General features: G+C 57.7%; 5 protein-coding genes across 7 annotated transcripts in view; 2 read left to right on the top strand and 3 right to left on the bottom strand.

Annotated features, from left to right (window-relative positions):
- Nucleotides 1–7,812, top strand: part of NSD1 (nuclear receptor binding SET domain protein 1) — a 53,414-nt gene extending 45,602 nt beyond the window's left edge. For all 3 annotated transcript variants that reach the window (XM_065734621.1, XM_065734622.1, XM_065734623.1), the window contains one exon: nucleotides 3,072–7,812. In XM_065734621.1, coding sequence (XP_065590693.1) covers nucleotides 3,072–5,407 — 2,336 coding nt within the window. In that variant the 3' untranslated portion in view covers nucleotides 5,408–7,812. The remainder of the gene's footprint in view (nucleotides 1–3,071) is intronic.
- Nucleotides 7,813–10,278: 2,466 nt separating this feature from the next.
- On the bottom strand, nucleotides 10,279–12,477 carry RAB24 (RAB24, member RAS oncogene family). Its single transcript, XM_065734615.1, has 8 exons — nucleotides 12,331–12,477; nucleotides 11,857–11,925; nucleotides 11,699–11,777; nucleotides 11,548–11,615; nucleotides 11,345–11,444; nucleotides 11,014–11,064; nucleotides 10,859–10,921; nucleotides 10,279–10,681 (listed from the first exon to the last, which is right to left on the bottom strand). Exons 1-8 carry the CDS (start codon nucleotides 12,445–12,447, stop codon nucleotides 10,617–10,619), a joined length of 612 nt encoding a protein of 203 aa, XP_065590687.1. The 5' UTR covers nucleotides 12,448–12,477; the 3' UTR covers nucleotides 10,279–10,616.
- A 182-nt stretch (nucleotides 12,478–12,659) lies between these two features.
- Nucleotides 12,660–14,365, top strand: PRELID1 (PRELI domain containing 1). The gene is made up of 5 exons (XM_065734614.1): nucleotides 12,660–12,767; nucleotides 12,954–13,179; nucleotides 13,249–13,362; nucleotides 13,579–13,657; nucleotides 14,088–14,365. Exons 1-5 carry the CDS (start codon nucleotides 12,676–12,678, stop codon nucleotides 14,222–14,224), a joined length of 648 nt encoding a protein of 215 aa, XP_065590686.1. The 5' UTR covers nucleotides 12,660–12,675; the 3' UTR covers nucleotides 14,225–14,365.
- Nucleotides 14,366–14,462: 97 nt separating this feature from the next.
- MXD3 (MAX dimerization protein 3) lies at nucleotides 14,463–15,847 on the bottom strand. Its single transcript, XM_065734613.1, has 5 exons — nucleotides 15,609–15,847; nucleotides 15,496–15,525; nucleotides 15,311–15,425; nucleotides 15,050–15,221; nucleotides 14,463–14,980 (listed from the first exon to the last, which is right to left on the bottom strand). The coding sequence occupies exons 1-5, from the start codon at nucleotides 15,836–15,838 to the stop codon at nucleotides 14,871–14,873; spliced, it is 657 nt and encodes a 218-aa protein (XP_065590685.1). The 5' UTR covers nucleotides 15,839–15,847; the 3' UTR covers nucleotides 14,463–14,870.
- A 519-nt stretch (nucleotides 15,848–16,366) lies between these two features.
- Nucleotides 16,367–17,690, bottom strand: LOC136047489 (lateral signaling target protein 2 homolog). Its single transcript, XM_065734641.1, has 5 exons — nucleotides 17,483–17,690; nucleotides 17,299–17,412; nucleotides 17,000–17,098; nucleotides 16,776–16,888; nucleotides 16,367–16,698 (listed from the first exon to the last, which is right to left on the bottom strand). The coding sequence occupies exons 1-5, from the start codon at nucleotides 17,679–17,681 to the stop codon at nucleotides 16,573–16,575; spliced, it is 651 nt and encodes a 216-aa protein (XP_065590713.1). The 5' UTR covers nucleotides 17,682–17,690; the 3' UTR covers nucleotides 16,367–16,572.
- Between the last annotated feature and the right edge of the window lie 142 nt (nucleotides 17,691–17,832).

Raw genomic sequence — 17,832 nt, 5'->3', positions numbered from 1 at the left:
TAAGTTTTTAAGTAGAGTAACTCAGCAAAACACTATATTAGGCTTGATGAGATTATAAATTCAGTTAACAAAGGCAATTGCATTAAATTAATTGGCTTTAGGGGTTGCAACCCTTTAATACTATCACTACAAATCCTTCGTGCAGCTTTGTGCAGCATTCTCCAACGTGCTTGAGGCAAGCTGGGAGCATGTAACAAGTCAGCTCAGGGAAGTGACTGACACTGTGACAGGGGCTTCTGCCAGAGCTCATGGAGAGCAGAACTGAGGGTTCAGCACCCTGAGCTGCAGCTTGGCAGGAAGCATACAAGCTCTAGAAGCATATTTTGTAGATGGCAGAAAGCATGTGATCAGTATGTGGAGGAACGTGGTATTTGTGCAGAACTACTTCAGTTGCTTGTTGAACTAGTGCTGTAACTGCTGTGTAAAAGTGAGAACGTGTCACTTCTGTGGAAATATAGTCATCAAGGATGAGGGAATCTCTTTCTACTCCTATTTTGTGTACTAAGACAGGACATTGGAATACCTGGCATGTTTCCTGGGCTTTAAAGTCTCCAGCAAAGGAGAATCCAGCATCTAACCTGTTCTGTGGCTTCCACTTTGAATAGCTTTTCCTAACAGCCTGACTTGAAACAGCAAACAGCAGTGTTTCTGATAGCCATTCTTGTACGTTCTGGAGGAATGTCATCTCCTTAGTTCTTTTCCAGATGAAACAAACAGCCTTTCCTAACACTCTTATTTTCTAGAATTATTCTCAGTCTGTTCTGAAATCTGTTCCATTTGCCTACTTATATTTTCAAGTGTGGTAACGAGTATTTTTAACACTGTTGCAGCTGAGACCTAGTGAACATCGACAGAACAGAATAATTACATTTCAAGTTTTACATAAAATTTCTCAGGAAATGATATCAGTCTTGTTCTGTAAAAATAACTTCTAGTTAAAGTCAGTCTGTGACTTGCCCTGTCGTAACTGAGTCCTCCTGTCTTGATCATCTTCCCATATTTACTTTATTTCTTTCTCTTAGGGTCCTTCTTTGCCCTGGCCTTGCTTTATTTGACTGCACCTTGTTGGTACAAGAGCATTTGTTGAGTTTATCAGTGTCACTGTGAGCTCTGAGCCTCTCTAAACAGATGCTTGCAGTTCCTCACAGCCTTGTGGTTATCTGTGGCTCTGTAAGAGTACTTGCTATTCTACTTCTAGATATTTAAATAATAACTAAAATAGACTCCTGAAGGACCTCATTTGAAAATCCCCCTCAGTTTGTCAGGAAATCATTAATAGCTGGATTTTGAGAATGATTTTCAGCCAATTGTGTCCATTTAACTTTTTGTGTAGGCTCACGATTTCATAGCTTTCTCCTTAGAACATCATGCAGGACTTCAAAGGTGTACCAGTTTTTACTTCAAGTCCTTCTTCTGTCATGAGCATTGCTGTTAAGTAATTGGAATTTCCTGCTTGTTTGCATGTTACTAATGGTGTGATCCCTCTTCCAAGAACTGGGCTCAGGGCTGTCCCTGGAGAGACAGCTTTTCATTAGCCCTTTTATCCTGTCAAAGACCATTAGAGTGATGTGGTGTGATTTATCCTTCCTGAAACATACTGGCAGATTTGACTGACTTTATTTTCTGTCTGTACGAGTGACCTCTTTAATAACAGTCCCAGAATCTTTCCTCTGGTCACAGCGGTTGCTCAGAGCAGCTGTTGTGCTTCAGTAGTAGCACACCAGGACAGCTCACTGTGTGCTGGGTGGGAAGGAGCTCAATGCAGGGCTGTGGGCAAACGGGGAGAAGTGGTAACTGGGGCCCTGCAGCATTGTGAGCCTGTGATGGGGGAGAATGCATGTTGTTTTAAACAACCGTGCCATGAAAATGATGTCAAAAAATTGGAAAAGCACCAAAAAAAAAAAAAAGCGTGTGTATTTTGAGACCAAAACAGAAGTCTTGGGCTGGCTTCAAAGCAGGGGAAAAACTTAGTACATGTTCTCTTTGGCCCAGGGGAAAAATCAGCATGAGAAGTTGGGGGTGGAAAGCTGATGTTGCACAAGAGCGTGGAGAAATGACCACAGCTGCTTAGCATAGAACTGCAGTCTTCTGCTTCTCTGGAAAGAAGCTAATAACCAAAACCACAAATGTGTGGGCTTGGTTCAGGGAGGTGGGAAGGGCTGTGGCCTGGCTGGTGCCCATGGCTCCCCTCCAGCACTGCCTGTAGAGATGCCTATGGCTCCATTTGAGGTGCTGGGGTAGCTCCCCTGCAAGGAGCTGCTCTTGGCAGCAGGATGAGGCAGCCCCAGCAGCGTGGGGGCACCATGGGGAGCACAGATGCAGGAGGCATCTTTGGAAAGGCAGGCATGTTGATCCTGTAGTATGAGCTAAGAGCCTCTGTATTGTGTACTCTGGGTGCAAGTGGTTCCCTGTGGCTTTAAAGCTATGAGCTGTCATGTTGCCTTTTTTTTTTTTTTTCCATGGTGGTGCTGATACTGATAGCTTAATAGGTTCATTGTGGACACCGAGCTCCTCAGGGCACAGCTTGGTTTTATGATAGGCATGTTTATCATGGCTGTACACAGGGTTAAGGAAGATGCCTTTGTTTACAGAAACAAGAGAAATTTACTCCCTGATGTCCACTGCCCTCTTTTATTTTCTGATAAACAGGAAGGGAGGGTGTTGGCTTAGAACTGACAAAAGCTTAGATGAACCTGAAGCATCTACTTTAAAAGTCCATTGGGCATTTTCTGCACTTGCTCTTCTTGCTCTTGCCTGGAAATAAGACAGACGAAGGTGTGCAGACTGAGGTGTTTTCTCTCCTCTTGAGACCTGTACTGGTTGGTGTCATACTTGAGCCTGACATACCACAACTGTGAAAAATGTAAGCTTCCTCTTGTTGCTTCCAAGGATGCAGGTTCCTGTTAGCAGCCCTTCAAGCCTAGGAGCCGTGGCAGAAACTGAGAAGAACATGCAGAATTGCTTGAAAGTGTTACAGGGGTGTTCCCTCTAACCCTTGAACTCTTTGCAGCAGGGCATGTATCTTCTTTTTATACCCCTCATAAGTCTTTCCTCCTCTGTTTGTGCTGCAGGAAAATGGGAGTGCCCATGGCATCAGTGTGATATGTGTGGTAAGGAAGCAGCTTCCTTCTGTGAGATGTGCCCCAGATCCTTCTGCAAGCAGCACCGGGAAGGCATGCTCTTCATCTCCAAGCTGGATGGCCGTTTAAGCTGCACAGAGCATGATCCCTGCGGGCCTAACCCTCTAGAGCCAGGAGAAATCCGTGAGTATGTCCCTCCCATGGGAGCACTGACTAACGGCGATGACGCCCAGCCACCAGAGCAGCCGCCCGCAGATACAGACCCGAGTGTTCAGCCTTTGGACAGGCTGCCTCAGTCTGTGGCCTTCAAACTGCAGTCACCAGAAAAGCCCCCCGCAACACTAGCGCTGAGGCTGCCGCAGTCAGAAAAATCCCCCACCACCTTAGCCCTGAGGGTGCAGCCCTCAAACAAGCCCCCCACCACCCTGGCCCTGAGACTGCCTCCGCCGGACAAACCGCCTGCTGCCCTGGCGCTGAGACTGCCGCCGACAAACAAACCCCCCACTACCTTGTCGCTGAGGCTGAAGCCATCCAACAAACCCCCCACCACCCTGTCGCTCCGGCTGCAGCCTTCGGACAAACCCCCCACCACGCTGTCGCTCCGCCTGCAGCCGTCAGACAGGCCCCAGGCTGCCCTGTCCCTAAGGCTGCAGCCGGAGAAGCAGCCCATCATTTTGGCGCTGAAGCCTCAGCAGCCCGACAAACCTCCCACCAACGCCGTGCTGTGGCCGCTGGATGAGTCTTCTGATGATGCCCTGGAGCCTCATCTGCAGAGCAAATCTCCAGGAACTCCTCATTCGTTGGATGGCTCGCTGGTTCCTGCTGGTGCCCTGCTCCAGCTGTCGGATGAGCCTCCTGCCATCGCTGAAGTTTTGGAGTTATCGGACAAGTCTCTCATTGACACCGAGACCCAGGAGATAGAGCTGCTGGATGAGTTTCCAGCCAAATGCCTGCATCCTCAGCTGTCGGACAGACTCCTCGCCACGGCAGGGACCCTGCAGACCCAGACGGTGGATGAGCCTCCTGTGGCCGAGCAGCCTCAGCTGCTGAGCAAAGCTTCTGCCCAGAGCCCGCAGCCTCAGCCTGCAGAAAAGGATCCCAACTCCGCAATGCCGCACATCCCAGCATCAGAGGAAATTCTCAGCCCTGATGTTGAGGTGCTGTGGCCTCTACCCATTGAAAGTGTCCCCAGCTCCCCAGTGTCACGGATCCTGCCCATGGAGAAGGCTTCTGGATTAGGTGTGCTACGTCTCCCGCCTCCGGAGAAAGCTTCCTTCTCCGGGGCAGTGCGGGTCTCGGCCGTGGAGAAGGCTCCCGGCTCTGGGGCACTGCATGCCTTCGCTCCAGAGAAAGCTCCTGCCTCAGGGATGCCGCGGATCCTGCCCACAGACAAGGCTCCCAGCTTAGGGGTGTCATGGCCACTGCCTCCGGAGAAGGCCCATGGCTCCCGGTCACAGCACGTCCTGCCCGCAGACAAGGCTCTGGGCTCGGGGGCTCTGCGGGTCCCACTCATGCAGAAGGTTCTCAGCCCCGGAGTGCTGCGGCCCCTTCCTCTGGAGAAGGCTGCGGATGCGGGGGCCCTGCGGCCCCTGCCTCTGGAGAAGGCGCTTGGCTCTGGGGCGGCCCGGCCTCAGATCTTGGAGAGGCCGCTGTCTCTTACAGCCGCGTGGCCTCAGGCATCAGACAAGCTGGCTGCTGCTGTGGCTCCTCGGCCTCAAGTTTTGGACAAGCCCCCAGCTGCCTCAGCTCCGAGGCTGTTGCTGTCTGAGAAGGCGCTGCGGCCCGTCGACCAGAACGCCCAGCCCAAGGACAGGGGAGCCCCTGCTGCAGAGCTGAACCCCCAGCAGAAGGAGAGGACCATGTTAGCTGGTGAGCAGATCTCTTGGTCTGCTGGAAAGGCAGTAGTGACACATGTTGGACAGGTACCTTGGCCCACAGAGAAACTACAGACGCACGAGCAGACCCACTGGCCCACTGCGAAAGCCCTGACACCCGCAGAGCAGTCTGCCCGGACAGCAGAGAAGCTACCAGAGCCAACTCTTCAGCCCAGCTGGGATGTGGCCTCAGTCCCCGCAGAGCAAACCCCTTGGACATCAGAGAGATTGCGCGTGTTTGAGCATACTCCGCGGCCTGCCAGGGAAGCACCAGTGCCCCAGGAGCAGACGCAGTGGATTGTCACAAACATTCAGACAGTTGAGCAGATTTCTTGGCTGTCTGGAAAAGTACATATTCCTCGGGGGCAGGACCCTTTGCCTGAACAAAACACAGCGCTAGCTCATAACCAGGATTCTGTCTGTCACGAATTGGCCGACTCGGAGCCAAAGTGAGGTTGGTGAACGTGGGAGGCAGGTTCCAGTCTTTTAATGTTTAGGGAGGGGGAAATTCTTTGTTTTGTTTTTTTAATCACTTCCCTGAGCCCAGCCCCTAACCCCATGCACATCCCATCCGTATTCTCTCGTGACATGAGCAAGGACATTCACTTCAGTCTGAGTGTGGCCCAGCCAAAGGGAGAGAGCATCCGTGACCTTTTCCTCTTCCTTTTGCAAATGGTAAAGCTGAAATAAAGAGTCCACTCTGGGTAAAATCTCAAATTCCACTGAAATGGTCACGTTACTGATCCAGCGTGTTCAAGCTCCAGGTCCAATTCTTAGGCAGGTTCCCCAGAACAGCGAGGGGCCTCACTCTTGTTGCTTAGAGGAAGCAGATCAGTGAGGCTGCCCTGGGTTGGAGATGCTGCAGGGGTCGGTGAGCAGTCATGTGTACTCTTGCCAGGCTCTGTAGGAGCAGGGACGAGGAGTATCTGTTGTCTGCCCTGCAGGGTTTTGCTGAGCAGGGTATGTCCGTGTGTTCGCTGGGATGTGCCATGTGCATGGTTCACTGAAGGACAAGCATCGTCTCCAGATGAATTAGGAGAGGAGCCTGCTGCACCTGGTTGGTGCAGTGTTCTCCAGCAATATACAGTATCCACGTGGGCTCCTTTACACTACTGCCCAGGTCCAAGAGAACAGGGAGTCTGAAGGAAGTTAGGGGAAGAGAGATCTTGGAAGAAGCCATCTGGCAGTTTTTCCTTCTTCTGTCTTATTCTCCTAGCACAGGACATGCAGTGTTTCCTGCGCTTGGCAAACATCACGACCTACAAAGCAGCAATAGCAGTCAGGCAGAGCGAATTCCCCACGGTGCTGTGCACTGCCCGTGCAGGTGGTGGTGCTTTTGACATTTCCATCCACTCTCTTCTCAACTGGTCACCGTGAGCCAGCAGATTTCAGTGTCTTCTCTCCCCTGGCCTCAGATGTGTTCAGGACGTGTTTGCATCATAGCAGCTCTTCCAGCAGCATGATGTGTTGCGGAGCTGTGAGTGAAGCCTGTGTTGTTTGCTGTGCAGCACAGAGGCGAAGGGGCCGCGTCCGTACCGGGATCCACCTCAGCACCTTCCCCTGGGTGACCTCTGGCTTAACTCGCCTACAACCAAAGGAGACTTGAATTAACTGGATTATGTGGGTGTGCGTGTGTGTATGTGTGCGCGTGTGTCCTTCCAACCCAATCGTAGTTCTCACACTGGAACACAGTGGGCTCCAGCAGCTGGCTGGCTTGCTTTCAACTCTTCTTCCTTTTCCAGTTGAGCTGTTTCGTCACCTGGTGGGTGCCCAGACTTAGGCCTGCTGTGAAAACAGCTTTCTCAAGCGTTGAGGCAGCAGGGTGCTTGGCCGTGTACAGGAGCGTCTCCGGAGCAGTGTGTGGTGGGCAGTGCCCCGGGCACGGTGGGGCTCAGCCTCCTGCCGAGGAAGCCTTGCTGGCCCCGTGTGCCCTCCCGCTCTCACAACACCTCTCCTCTGCTTTGCTTGGCTTTGCTGGTCGGGTAGCACCACTGCAGCTCTCTGTGCCCAGCACCGGGCTGCTGCACCGCTCCAGCCGATCCCTCCCGTTGTGGGCAGATGTGCAGGGCCCTGAGGACGGAGGCTTTGCCCCACGCTGACCCATTCTGCTGATGTGGAAGCAGAGCTCCTTGGTCACTCTTGGCGTGCAGATGCTTGCTGCTCCCGGAGCGTGCGGTTGCAAGCTTTGCAGTTTTCTTTGAAGGGAGGCAGACGCTTGTACTGAGACAAATCCTGTTCCATTCTCCTTTCCTGACGTGTGTACCCCACAGCAACGTCCTGCTGCAAAGGCTGGGCATGCTGGACAGAAGGACGTTACCAGCGATCTCTTCTCTAGTCCGAATCATTTCAGATCCTTTATAGAATAGCTAGCGACGTCACAAAGCTTTATGGCTTATGGAAATTTACTGTTTAATGATGGTGTTTGTTTTTTTTTCCGGGATGACTGGCAGGTCCATTCCTGCTTGCTGCTGAAATGGGAAATGCAAGCAGCTTGTGTTTCTGCACAACTCCTGCACAAAGGGAATCAGGACAACTCCTCAGAGCCATTGAGAGAGAAGATAATCTAAGGGCATTTAACTTTTCTAAGCAAAATAATAAAAAAAATGGTCATGAGGTTAAGTATATTAAGTATTTATCATGTGTGAGAAGGAAAATAAATCTTGAATTCGCATTTATAGGCCTTCCCATGAGCTGGATGTAGTCATGTAGATTGTGTAAGTAGGGTTCACCTCCGTGCCGGCCCCGCCAGCTCCAGCTGTAACCACACAGGTATCTGCGCTGCTCTGTCCCACTCCGCTTTGCTTTGTCACGTGTTAACTAGTCCTTTGTTTCATGAAAAATAAACTGTGAATATTTTTGGTGCAGGCTTTTTTAAATCTGTAACACGGAGGAGTTCTCGAGGAATTCTCACAAGCGCAGGTTTGAAAAAATCACTTCTGTAAATGACGAGCTCAAATAGCAGGGCGAGGTCCACCGCAGCAGAAACCTTTCCCGCAGCGAGCAGTTATCTACGAGCTTGTTCTCAGCAATGAACGCAGACTGAACTGTTGCATGGCATTTCAAACCCACGGCCTTACTCCTTGCAGCAGGCTCTACCCCGCCTCTCTTCTTCTCTCCCTTCATGCCTTTTCCATGAAGATCCAAGCTCCTGCCTTGCTCCCTTCCAGTTACACCAGAACGTTGGCTCCAGCAGCTGCCCTTCCCTCCCGGCCCAGAAGGGTGATGCCATCAGGTCAAGAGAGCTTCTCAGACATCCACAGGGCTCTGCGTGTTCGTGCTTTTGGGAGTGACTCTGCTGAGTCACCCCATAAAATGTCCTGACCAGGCGTGGGGAGAGGTCCCGTGCTGCTCCCCGCCCGCCTTCACCCTCAGGTGGTAGGAGGAGGTGGTTGGAGGATGCTCGCGTGTTCAGGATCCACCTGCACTGAGGTGCTGGGGGCAGTGAGCAGCTCCTGCTGCACTCAGCCCGTTTGCTCCAGGTCATCGGGCAGTGCTGAAGGGAGTGAGAAAGCAATGTAAGGGGTCACCCCACACCATCTTCAGGTGCCAGCCAGCTCACAGCAGCTTTCCTTACTGCTGTTCTCAGCTTAAACCTTTTCCTCTTTAAGAAAAGTCAAAACCAGAATTACTTCCATGCACAAAGCATCCAGCTGGTACCGTGGGTGCCCAATGCGGCGTGAACCCCCCCGGGCACGGGCACAGCTTTCCAGGTGTGCCCATGGAATCTGGGAGATGAGACGTGATTAAAGCCACGGAGCAGTCCTGTGCGGAGGTGAGGTCAGGGCGCAGGAAGAGCTGCCGCTGTTTCATGGGGGACAAGGATAGAAAAGCAGAGCTATCGCACTGCGTCGGCAGCTGCTCGGAGCTGTGAGCGGCCTCAGGCCTGCAGCGCTTCGCTTGTTTTGAATTTCAGCCTTAACTTCTGATTTCGCTCGGTGTTCGGAATAGCTGTAGTTGCAACCTGCTTGTAACGTGCTTCGCCCTGAGGTACTGATGGCTCCGGCAGCAGCCGTGCCGCCGGGGGCCGTGCGGTTTGGGGACGCCCCTCGAGCGGCGGCGGGGGGAGTTCTTTAACAGCGATCCCATCGAGTGAAGGGCAGCGGGCTGGCGCGCCGGGGCTGGGGAAGCGGTGGCCGACAGTCCCTACAGCACTGAATCTACCTCCTAGGGAAATGTGAGAAATGGGTGTTGCTATGTCCTATTTCAAGGTAAAAGTTGTAATCAGTTTGCCCTTGGTTAAGCTCTTGGGCTATCGTGGTGCTATTGTAACTCGTTCGGCAGCTTAGCACGGTAGGGCTGAACTCCGGCTCCCGGCCCGAGGATGGTGGCTCTGAGACTCGCAGCAGTGGGCTCCGTGAAGCAGCCAGGCATCTGCTAACTGCATGTTCTGTGTGTCCGTTTGGTACTGAGCTGGTTTCAGTTTTTGTTTCTCTGATGTTTCCGAGTTGTTGACTTCAAGGAATTGGATTTTGTGTATTTTTTGTTTTGTTTTTGTTTCTTTTTCTTTTTTTTTTTTTTAAGACACTGGGAACTTGTGAGGAGAAGTAGCAGCACCAGGGGCTCAAGGGGGAGCAGGGCTGGAGCTGGCCCTGGCGGGTCAGGGGGATGAGAGTGGCTGTATCAGATACTGCACCTGGTTCCGAGCATCCTCTGCCATCCTCTGGTGCTCTGGGCTGGGGCCCCAGGGAGTGTGGCCCCATCCCAGCTCCAAGGGGACACCCCTGGGCATGCAGGATCAAGGGAGGGGGTGCCCTTGCTACCTGTTCCCCTCCCTTGCTGCCAGGGAGGGTGCAAGGGGACGTGGTAGGCTCAAGGCCGGGCTCTGCTGCCTGTGGGGTGCTGGTGGATGGGGGTCTGTGGCCGTGAGGCCACGCTGAAGGGAGCGGTGGCTGCAGTGGGGGTGCCCATCCTGGGGGCTCTGGGGTCGCACGGTCACACCAAGCTGTCCAGGTCTCACATGTCAGTTCTAGGAGGGAGTGCCAGAGCGGGTGAGAGAAACCTACATATTTCCAGCATGTATATTATTTTTAGAAGAGGGAGAGGGGAGAGTCTTGGACCATTGATTACTTTCATTTTGCTCCCCTTAGACTGTTGGCTGTGTATGTGAAACTTATAATGAAAAGAGGGTTGCCCTGCCCAGGTGCTCCCAGAACATGTACTGTAATTCTTTGTATATAGAAGAAAAATTACTGTAAAGTAAAGTTTAACTTTACTCTCGATGTCCTCCTGTGTTTTGTCTCGATGAGCGTGGGCAGTGGGTGAGAGCACGAGGGGCTGAGCCACAGCCACCAGACACGGCGCCAGCATCACGCCTGTGAGCCGCCTCAGACCACAATGCATTTTATTTACATTGTACACCTTGGTAGAAGATGCTTAAATAATCCGTAAGGAATCGGGCGATATCTCCAAGAGAATTAAGTTACTGGGTGCCGCCGGGTCTCTGCTGCTGGGCAGCAGGCGCACCTTGGTGGGTGCCTGAGGCTCCCAGCACCACACAGCTCTGCACACCTAGGCCGGGGAGCAGAGCAATCCATGGGGCTGTTTCCCTTGCGTGCCACAGGCAGCTCTCATACAGCTAAAATACAGCAGGTAAAAAACAGAAGGAGTCCAAAGAGCAGCGGGTGGGCTGCCTGCAGCAGCAATTCCCTTTTGGCTGGAGGTCTCAGTGGTGGCAGCAGCTGTACAGGTAGGAACTGCTCTTCTGGCCCAGGTCAACACCTTTCTCCTCTGGAAAAGAGCAGAGCAGGAGGCTGCTGATGGATCTGTGCGGCGAAGCTGAGCACAGTCCACCCAAAAGCCCAGAGAGCTTACAAGGGACAGTAGGAAGAGAAAGGGACCTTTTGAGTCCCCCTGGTATTTGTTCCCTTAACCTTCCATGTGAGCCCCCCAGCACTGGGTGCTCACCTGTCATCTCCTGGAAGGCAGAGAAGTGGACGTAGTCCTCGGCCACCTTCTGGAACAGCTCGTCTGCAGGGATCGGGGGGGCAGCGTGAGTGCCCACAGCGCCCCACATCTACTCACAGCTGCTCGTGGCACTGCCATGGTGTGGGGCTACTCACCCACATTCTGTCCTGTCTTGCTGGAGGTCTCAAAGAACTCTGCCTTGACCTCTGAAAGAAGGGCCCAGATTAGCTGTTGCTGTAGGCCCAGCACATGCCCCTTCTCAGCTGTCATCGGGGCCACCCCTCAGCTATGGCTGCTGCCAGTGCACTGGCAGTGGCCCAGGACACTCCAGGCTCAGCTGGCACCAGCCCCGGCCCGCACGCTGGAACATGCCATGCTGGGGAGGCTCCTGGCAGAGCTGCAGCCCCATTGCACAGGAGCCCCCACACCCTGCAGTGAGGGGCAGATGCAGAAGCTGGGCACTGTGGGCAGTGGGAAAGGCCCTACCATCGGCGTAGTCCTGCACGTCGTGGAAGTCAACATCTCTCTTCCTCCGGTCTTCCTCCAGCAAGTCACTCTTGGTGCCGCACAGGTAGATCTGGCAGCCCTGCAGTGGCACAGTAGGCACTGCCACCGCTCCCTGTCCCCACCCCCCCCATGAACCCCCACCCAAAAAACAACCCCAACACAGAGCTCGTCCCCAGTGTTACCTCCTCGCAGTTCTGCAGCTCGTTCACCCAGAACTTGGCACGCTGGAAGCTGCTGCTGTTGGTGAGGTCTGGGAAAGAGGTGTCAGGCCCTGCCCGGACCCCCGCATCCCCCCCAGAGCCACTGTCACCATGACCGACCCCGAGCCCTCACCGTAGCAGACGATGGCGGCTCGCGCCCCGCGGTAGTAGATGCGGCTCATGGCCTCGTAGCGCTCAGAGCCCGCTGTGTCCTGGGGGGACACGAGGGGACAGTCAGCAGTGGGAGGGCCAGGGGCTGAGCGGGGACGGTGCTCTGTGCTCAGTGCTCACCCAGATCCCCAGTGTCACCGTCTGCTCCCCCACGGACAGCACCTTTGCCACAAACGCAGCCCCGATCGTCTGCAAAACAAGTGGTGGAAGTACAGCGGGTCTGGGGGGGACACGTTGGGGTCCGAAATGGGGACGTGGGGGAAACGCAAGGGCTGGGATGTGGTGGGACGTGGCACTGGGGCGAGGACTCGGGGACACGGCGGAGGCCAACACGGGGCCACGGGGGACACGTGGCCGACGGATGAGTGGGAGACGCTCTGGGGATGGCGGGATAACGTGGGGGAGACGGGGACACGGAGAGGAGAGCGGGGAGAGTCGAACCGAGGGGGGGGGTGGGGACACCGCGGCGACCCGACCCAGGGGACATGGTAGAGGGACCAGGACACACGGCGGGGAGGCCCCGTGACACCCGACCCGGGGACCACCGGGGGACGCGAGGGAGGACTGACGGGACGCAGCCCCGCGGAGCCTCACGTTCTGGTAGGGCCCGGCGCGGAAGCGGCGGTGCACGCAGCGCTCCACCAGGCTGCTCTTGCCCACGCCCTCCTGGCCCAGCAGCACCACTTTGGCGTCCACCCGCCGCCCGCTCATCCTCGCGCCGCACCGGGCCGGGGCGGGGCCGACGCGGCGGAAGCGTCGAGCCGATGGAGGCGGGGCTTACGGCGGAAGCTAGAGAGGGGCGGGGCTTACGGCGGAAGGTACGTGCGGGCGAGGCGGAAGTGCGCGGCGTGGGAAGGGGCCGCATGGCGGCCGCCCAGCAGGCGCGAGCCGGAGCGGGCGCGGCGGCACGGCCCTGAGCCCGAGCCCGAGCCCGAGCCCATGGGGAAGTACTGCGTCAGCCTGGGCGTCCTCAAAGGGCCCTGGGACCAGGTGTTCGCCGCCTTCTGGCAGCGCTACCCCAACCCCTACAGGTGCGAGACCCCCCGAGGCCCTCTTTCATCCCCGAGGGATCCCTGCCCTGGGGCCCCACAGGCCCTTTGTCCTCCCCCCCCCCCCCCCTTCCCCCAGCGGGTCCCGAGGTGCCGCCTCCCGCCCCCGACTGGGCCCATGTAGCCGGGAGCGGACTCTGACCGTCGTTTCCCCTCTCTCCGTTGCAGCAAACATGTCCTGACCGAGGATATCGTGCACCGGGAGGTGACGGCGGACCACAAGCTGCTCTCCCGGCGGCTCCTGACCAAGACCAACCGCATGCCGCGATGGGCTGAGCGCTTCTTCCCGGCCAACGTCGCCCACTCCGTCTACATCCTGGAGGACTCAATCGTGGACCCCAAGAACCGAACCATGACCACGTTTACCTGGAACATCAATCACGCGCGCCTGATGGTGGGTGTAGGGTGGGTGGGTGTGGGCAGCCCCCGGGCAGTGCTCACAGCTGTGCTGTGCTCTCTACAGGCAGTGGAGGAACGCTGCATCTACCGGGTGAACCCTGAGAACAGCAGCTGGACCGAAGTGAAGCGTGAGGCCTGGGTCTCCTCCAGCCTCTTTGGTGTCTCACGGGCAGTCCAGGTGAGTGCTGCATAGAGCCCCTGCTGTGCTCTTTCAGAAGCTCAGTTGCTGCTGTACCCATACCCTGTGCTGGTTTTCTACCTTTCCCCATCACTTTCCAATCCCTGTAATCTCTTGGGGAGTCCTGAGCCACCAAATGTTTGAGGCTGTTCAACCTAGAACAGTGCCGCAGAGGAAGGATCACTGGTTGCACCTCCATAAGTTTTTCTGTTGCAGGAGTTTGGTCTGGCCAGGTTCAAAAGCAACGTGACCAAGAGTACTAAAGGATTTGAATATGTGCTAGCAAGGATGCAAGGTAAGCAGCCAAGGGTAGGCTAGGGCTGAACAGGACAAGTCTCTGGGAGATGAAAGTCATGCTGGCATCACTCCAGTAACTGTGTGCAGGCCCTAGCTTGAGCTAAACTGACCGTGACATTCTCGCCCCTTGCCCTCATAAGCACAAGTGCTCTTCCGGAGTGGAGCAGCCAGGCAGTGCAGCCAGGCATAGGCTGTGCTGTGGGGAAGCTGAGCAGGGGTGGAGCATGGGCAGGAGGGGGAAGCAGAGCAGCAGCTGTCACGTGCCTGGAGCTCACTGGGACGTGCTGTGATGCACGCTGGTTGGGAACACAGGGCTGGGCTTCCCTGCGTGGAGGAGGAGGAGGAGACAGAGCATAGCTCACCCAGCTTGTTTCAGCTGGGGCAGGGCAGGGGCAACTGGGGTCAGGTCAACAACTTGTGTGTTGCAGGAGAAGCTCCATCTAAAACCCTGGTGGAGACAGCAAAGGAAGCAACTGAGAAAGCAAAGGAGACAGCTCTGGCTGCTACAGAAAAAGCTAAGGACCTGGCAAGTAAGGCAGCCACCAAGAAGAAGCAGTTTGTGTGAGGAGCTGGACACAGGCAAGAGCTGGACTACACCAGAACAGATAGGAGCCTCCTTAGATTTTTATGTTTTTAACTGTAAAAGTCTGACAATCAGCTGCTGTTAGATCCTAAGATGTAATTATCATTAAAGAGTTGACTTCCACCTCTGACTTGGCTGAGGGTTGGGCTGTTAGAGCAGAACTTGGGGAAGGATGCAGGCAGTGAGTGCTGCCAGCCGCAGGCAGGAGGCAGACACGGTTTAAACAAATGCCTTTACTGCAATAAGTGTCGGTATATACAAGAGAGGGGAGTCAAGGTGGTGGTGGGAGTAGTGCGAAGCATTGCTCAACGTGCTCACTTCCCCGTCCAGGCTCCAGCTGGGCTAGCCTGTAGCTGCATCTGGAGGTGGGGGTGCACTGGGCACTGCCCTGTGCCAACTGCACACAGCCCTGGCACATCCTTACCGGAGCCAGGCTGTCTGCCAGAGCCGCTTCCACTCCCTGCAGTGCTGTGTTGAGCAGAGCAGGGCTGGGAGCCACGCACCCAGCACTGTGCCCAGCTCCACTCTGGCCTGGGGTGGGATGCACCAGGCACCCGGAGCCCCCACCACAGCCCTGGGCCGCTGTGGCAGCACGTCCTGGAGGGCAGCAGTGCAGGGGACAGCGCTGTCAGGACCAGGGGCTGCGGGGGCTGGAGTAGCTGTGGTCTTTCCCGGTACTAAAGCCAACCAGCGGCTCCACACCGAGCCCCGCACCCTCCACGTCGATCTCGGCCTCCTCTGCGCACCGGGGCAGGGGTCAGCACCCGGCGGCCGCCCCGTGCCCCCTGCCCACCGTCCCGCACTGACCTCCATCAGAGCCCGACTGCTCCGAGAGCTGGGACGAGTCCAGGCTGTCGGCGCGGCTCCGCTCGGCCCCGCCGGGGCTCAGCAGCTGCTCCAGGCGCTGCCGCAGGCTGTGCTGCCGGCTCCGCAGGCGCTCCTTCACCCGGCGCGCCCTCACCTCCTGCTCCTGCAGCCGCTGCGGGACCCGGCGGGCGGTCAGGGCTGGGAGAGTGGAGGAATACGGGTCCACCCACCCCACACTCACAACGGTTGGGCTGAGCTCACCTGGATGTGCAGCCGAGCGCGGTGCAGGAGGCTCAGCGTGGTGGGCCGGGCCGGCCCCGCGCCCAGCGGCACCTGCTGCTTCAGCTGCTCCAGGCAGCGCCGGAGCTGGGCCCGCCTGCAGCCGGGGCAGCGCTCAGCACAGGGCCCGGGCCGGCCCCGCGCCCCGCTCCGCTCCCCGCCGGTACCTGTGCTTCTCCAGCGCGTTGTGCACCGACCTGCGGGAGCGCGCGGGCTGTCAGCACCGGGACGGGCACCGGGAGGCGGTACCACTTCCTTCTCCCCCCCGCCCGCCGCTCACCTGCCGCCGCTCCCGGCCTGGCGGGGCCGCGCGGGGCACAGCGAGGCGTACCCGTGCTCGGCCTCCGCCAGGCACGGGCGGATCCGGTCGCGCCGCTCCAGGAACTCGGCCGCCTGCAGCAGCACCTGGATGCTGGAGGCCGCGCGCTCCATGGCCGCGGCGGAGCCCCGCCGGGTGCGGGCACCGCGGGAGGCGGCGGCGGGGCCGGGCCGGGCGGCGGGAGCGCCCATTGGCCGCGCGCGGCCCCGCGGGGCTGACGTCGGCGCGCCGGGGAAACAACTTCGGGCGGGAAAGCTCGTGCTTCAAATTTGAATCGGAGCGGGGCGGGGCCACGCCCCCTCGTTCTGACCACGCCCCCTCGGGTTCGGCCCCGCCCCGTAGGGCGCCGCAGACGTCGGAGTGCGCGGCCGTCACGTGTGTGCGCTGCGGGCGCGCGTCTGCGCGAGTGTCGTGAGCGTGCGCGCGCCCGGCCCGCGTGCTCGGAATGGCGCGTGCGTGTGCGCGCACAGCCGCACCTCTTCATGCAGAGTTGAGCCGCGTGCCCACGTGCGTGCACCCCGCCGGTGCTGTGCTGTGCTGTGTGTGCTCCCACCCGCCCGGCGCCGCGCTCAGCCCAGCCCACGCAGAACGCTTCCATCTCTTTATTAAGGGCCCCCCGATGTTGGAGCCCCCCCAGGGCCCGGTCCACGTAGTCCCGCGGGGCAGTGCCGTCACGTGAGCGCTGTTTGCGCCCTTCTCAGAACAGTCCCTGTGGGGGGGAGACTCTGCCCTGGGCCCAACAGCAGCCAAAGTTCACCTGCAAAAACGCAACGAAGCAAAACCGCAGCGAGGCGTGTTTCCAGCTCTGGGGACGGGGCAGCACCGAGCCCCACAGGCACGGGGTGAGCGGTCCTGCGCCCACCCGGCCCCATGGGTACAGGGTCTGCCCAGCAGCCCCGTGGCCACGTCCTGAGGCCGGGACCCTTCAGCAGGTGCGGGTGTGCCACGGTGGGATGTGCGTGGCATGGCAGTGCGTGCAGACACGCACAGGTCTGGGCTGACTGCAACGCGGCAGCACGGCGGTGTGCGGTGAGCAGCGGGCGCAGAAGATCTGTGGGGAGAGAGTGGCACTGAGTGCAGCTACAGCCCCTGGAGCCCCACGCCCGGCACAGCACAGCCCCCCTGTACCTTCCCACAGCTGCGGCAGTGATGGCGGCGGCGCAGCAGGGTGAAGGGAGCATGGCAGGCTGAGCAGTGGCTGCAGCTGCTGTCCGGCACCCACTCGGGTTGGCTGTGTGCTCCTGCTGGGGAGATGTGAAAGGGAAACCCACTGGGGGGTTAGCAGGGATTCCTGCCCTGGTCGGAGCAGTGCCAAACAGCCTGCACTGCCCTCCAGCCCCACTGCCTCTTACCTGCCCTCCGGAGCCCACTGGTATCCGTGGGGCTGGGGCACAGGGGGCAGTCAGCCGCGTGGGGCACACCACCTGCACATAGGTCACCGTTCTCATCCTCTGCAGGGACAAAGGTATTTACCTGGCTGAATCGGGGCAGGACTCAGCCCCACGGGTGTCCCCACAGATGGGATGTGTGGCATTCCCTGTCTGCCAACAGCCCAGCTGGGCACTGTGGCTACGCTGTCCCCACGCTGTTGTCACAGCCTGATTTCCCTGAGGACAGGAGAGCCATGCCCCGTGCCAGCCCCGTTACGCACTACTGCTGCCCATCTCCACTGAGGTTTCTGCTGGAGAGGCCACAATCTTGAAGACGGTTTTCAGGATGGTGCGCAGGTCACTGGCAAAGTTGGTCTGGAGCTGATCAGCAACCCCTGCAAGGGGATGGGGGCTCAGGGTACTGCAGGAGCGTGGGGCCGGAATGAGGATGCAGCGCTCACTCACCAGAGATACAGACAAAGAGGGTGTGCAGCATGTCCCTGGTGCTGCGGTAGTGGGAGCGCAGCTCTGAGCAGTGGGCATCCACCGTGGCCTCCAGCCATGGCCCTGGGGTGTGCTGGGGGCTGTGTGTGAGGAGGTGATGGTCACCCACTGGGTGGAATGAAAAATCCCTCTCCCACCAGGCAGGGATTGGCCACCCCATCCTCTCTCCCTCCCCAGGCAGACCCACACATGCCTCTCTGTGCGTGGATTGTCCACTGCCCCCAGCCTCCTTGTAAAAGTGTGGGGTGCAGGGGTGGCGTGGGGACCCTCCAAGAGATCCCATGGAGTAGGGGAGGCCACTCTGGGCAGTG

The sequence above is a fragment of the Cyrtonyx montezumae genome, unplaced genomic scaffold, assembly GCF_038088225.1.
Source record: "Cyrtonyx montezumae isolate F1298 unplaced genomic scaffold, pur_monq_1.0 scaffold_18, whole genome shotgun sequence".
NCBI classification, from domain to species: domain Eukaryota; kingdom Metazoa; phylum Chordata; class Aves; order Galliformes; family Odontophoridae; genus Cyrtonyx; species Cyrtonyx montezumae.
The sequence above is the reverse complement of the archived record's forward strand: the minus strand, read 5'-3'. Positions and strand labels throughout refer to the sequence as shown.

What these genes read in the sequence shown, in the direction of transcription:
- LOC136047489 (XM_065734641.1), bottom strand. Translation starts at nt 17,681, where the DNA reads ATGGGGTGGCCAATCCCTGCCTGGTGGGAGAGGGATTTTTCATTCCAC. An exon ending in CCTCTTTGTCTGTATCTCTG is followed by an intron (nt 17,413 to 17,482) that starts GTGAGTGAGCGC and finishes ATCCCCTTGCAG; the next exon opens with GGGTTGCTGATCAGCTCCAG. An exon ending in ACTGCCGCAGCTGTGGGAAG is followed by an intron (nt 16,699 to 16,775) that starts GTACAGGGGGGC and finishes CTCTCCCCACAG; the next exon opens with ATCTTCTGCGCCCGCTGCTC.
- RAB24 (XM_065734615.1), bottom strand. Translation starts at nt 12,447, where the DNA reads ATGAGCGGGCGGCGGGTGGACGCCAAAGTGGTGCTGCTGGGCCAGGAG. An exon ending in AGCCGCCATCGTCTGCTACG is followed by an intron (nt 11,616 to 11,698) that starts GTGAGGGCTCGG and finishes CCTCTTTCCCAG; the next exon opens with ACCTCACCAACAGCAGCAGC. An exon ending in CAAGACAGGACAGAATGTGG is followed by an intron (nt 10,922 to 11,013) that starts GTGAGTAGCCCC and finishes CGATCCCTGCAG; the next exon opens with ACGAGCTGTTCCAGAAGGTG.
- MXD3 (XM_065734613.1), bottom strand. Translation starts at nt 15,838, where the DNA reads ATGGGCGCTCCCGCCGCCCGGCCCGGCCCCGCCGCCGCCTCCCGCGGT. An exon ending in CAGGCCGGGAGCGGCGGCAG is followed by an intron (nt 15,526 to 15,608) that starts GTGAGCGGCGGG and finishes GCGCTCCCGCAG; the next exon opens with GTCGGTGCACAACGCGCTGG. An exon ending in GCGCTCGGCTGCACATCCAG is followed by an intron (nt 15,222 to 15,310) that starts GTGAGCTCAGCC and finishes CGGGTCCCGCAG; the next exon opens with CGGCTGCAGGAGCAGGAGGT.
- PRELID1 (XM_065734614.1), top strand. Translation starts at nt 12,676, where the DNA reads ATGGGGAAGTACTGCGTCAGCCTGGGCGTCCTCAAAGGGCCCTGGGAC. An exon ending in TCAATCACGCGCGCCTGATG is followed by an intron (nt 13,180 to 13,248) that starts GTGGGTGTAGGG and finishes TGCTCTCTACAG; the next exon opens with GCAGTGGAGGAACGCTGCAT. An exon ending in GTGTCTCACGGGCAGTCCAG is followed by an intron (nt 13,363 to 13,578) that starts GTGAGTGCTGCA and finishes TTTCTGTTGCAG; the next exon opens with GAGTTTGGTCTGGCCAGGTT.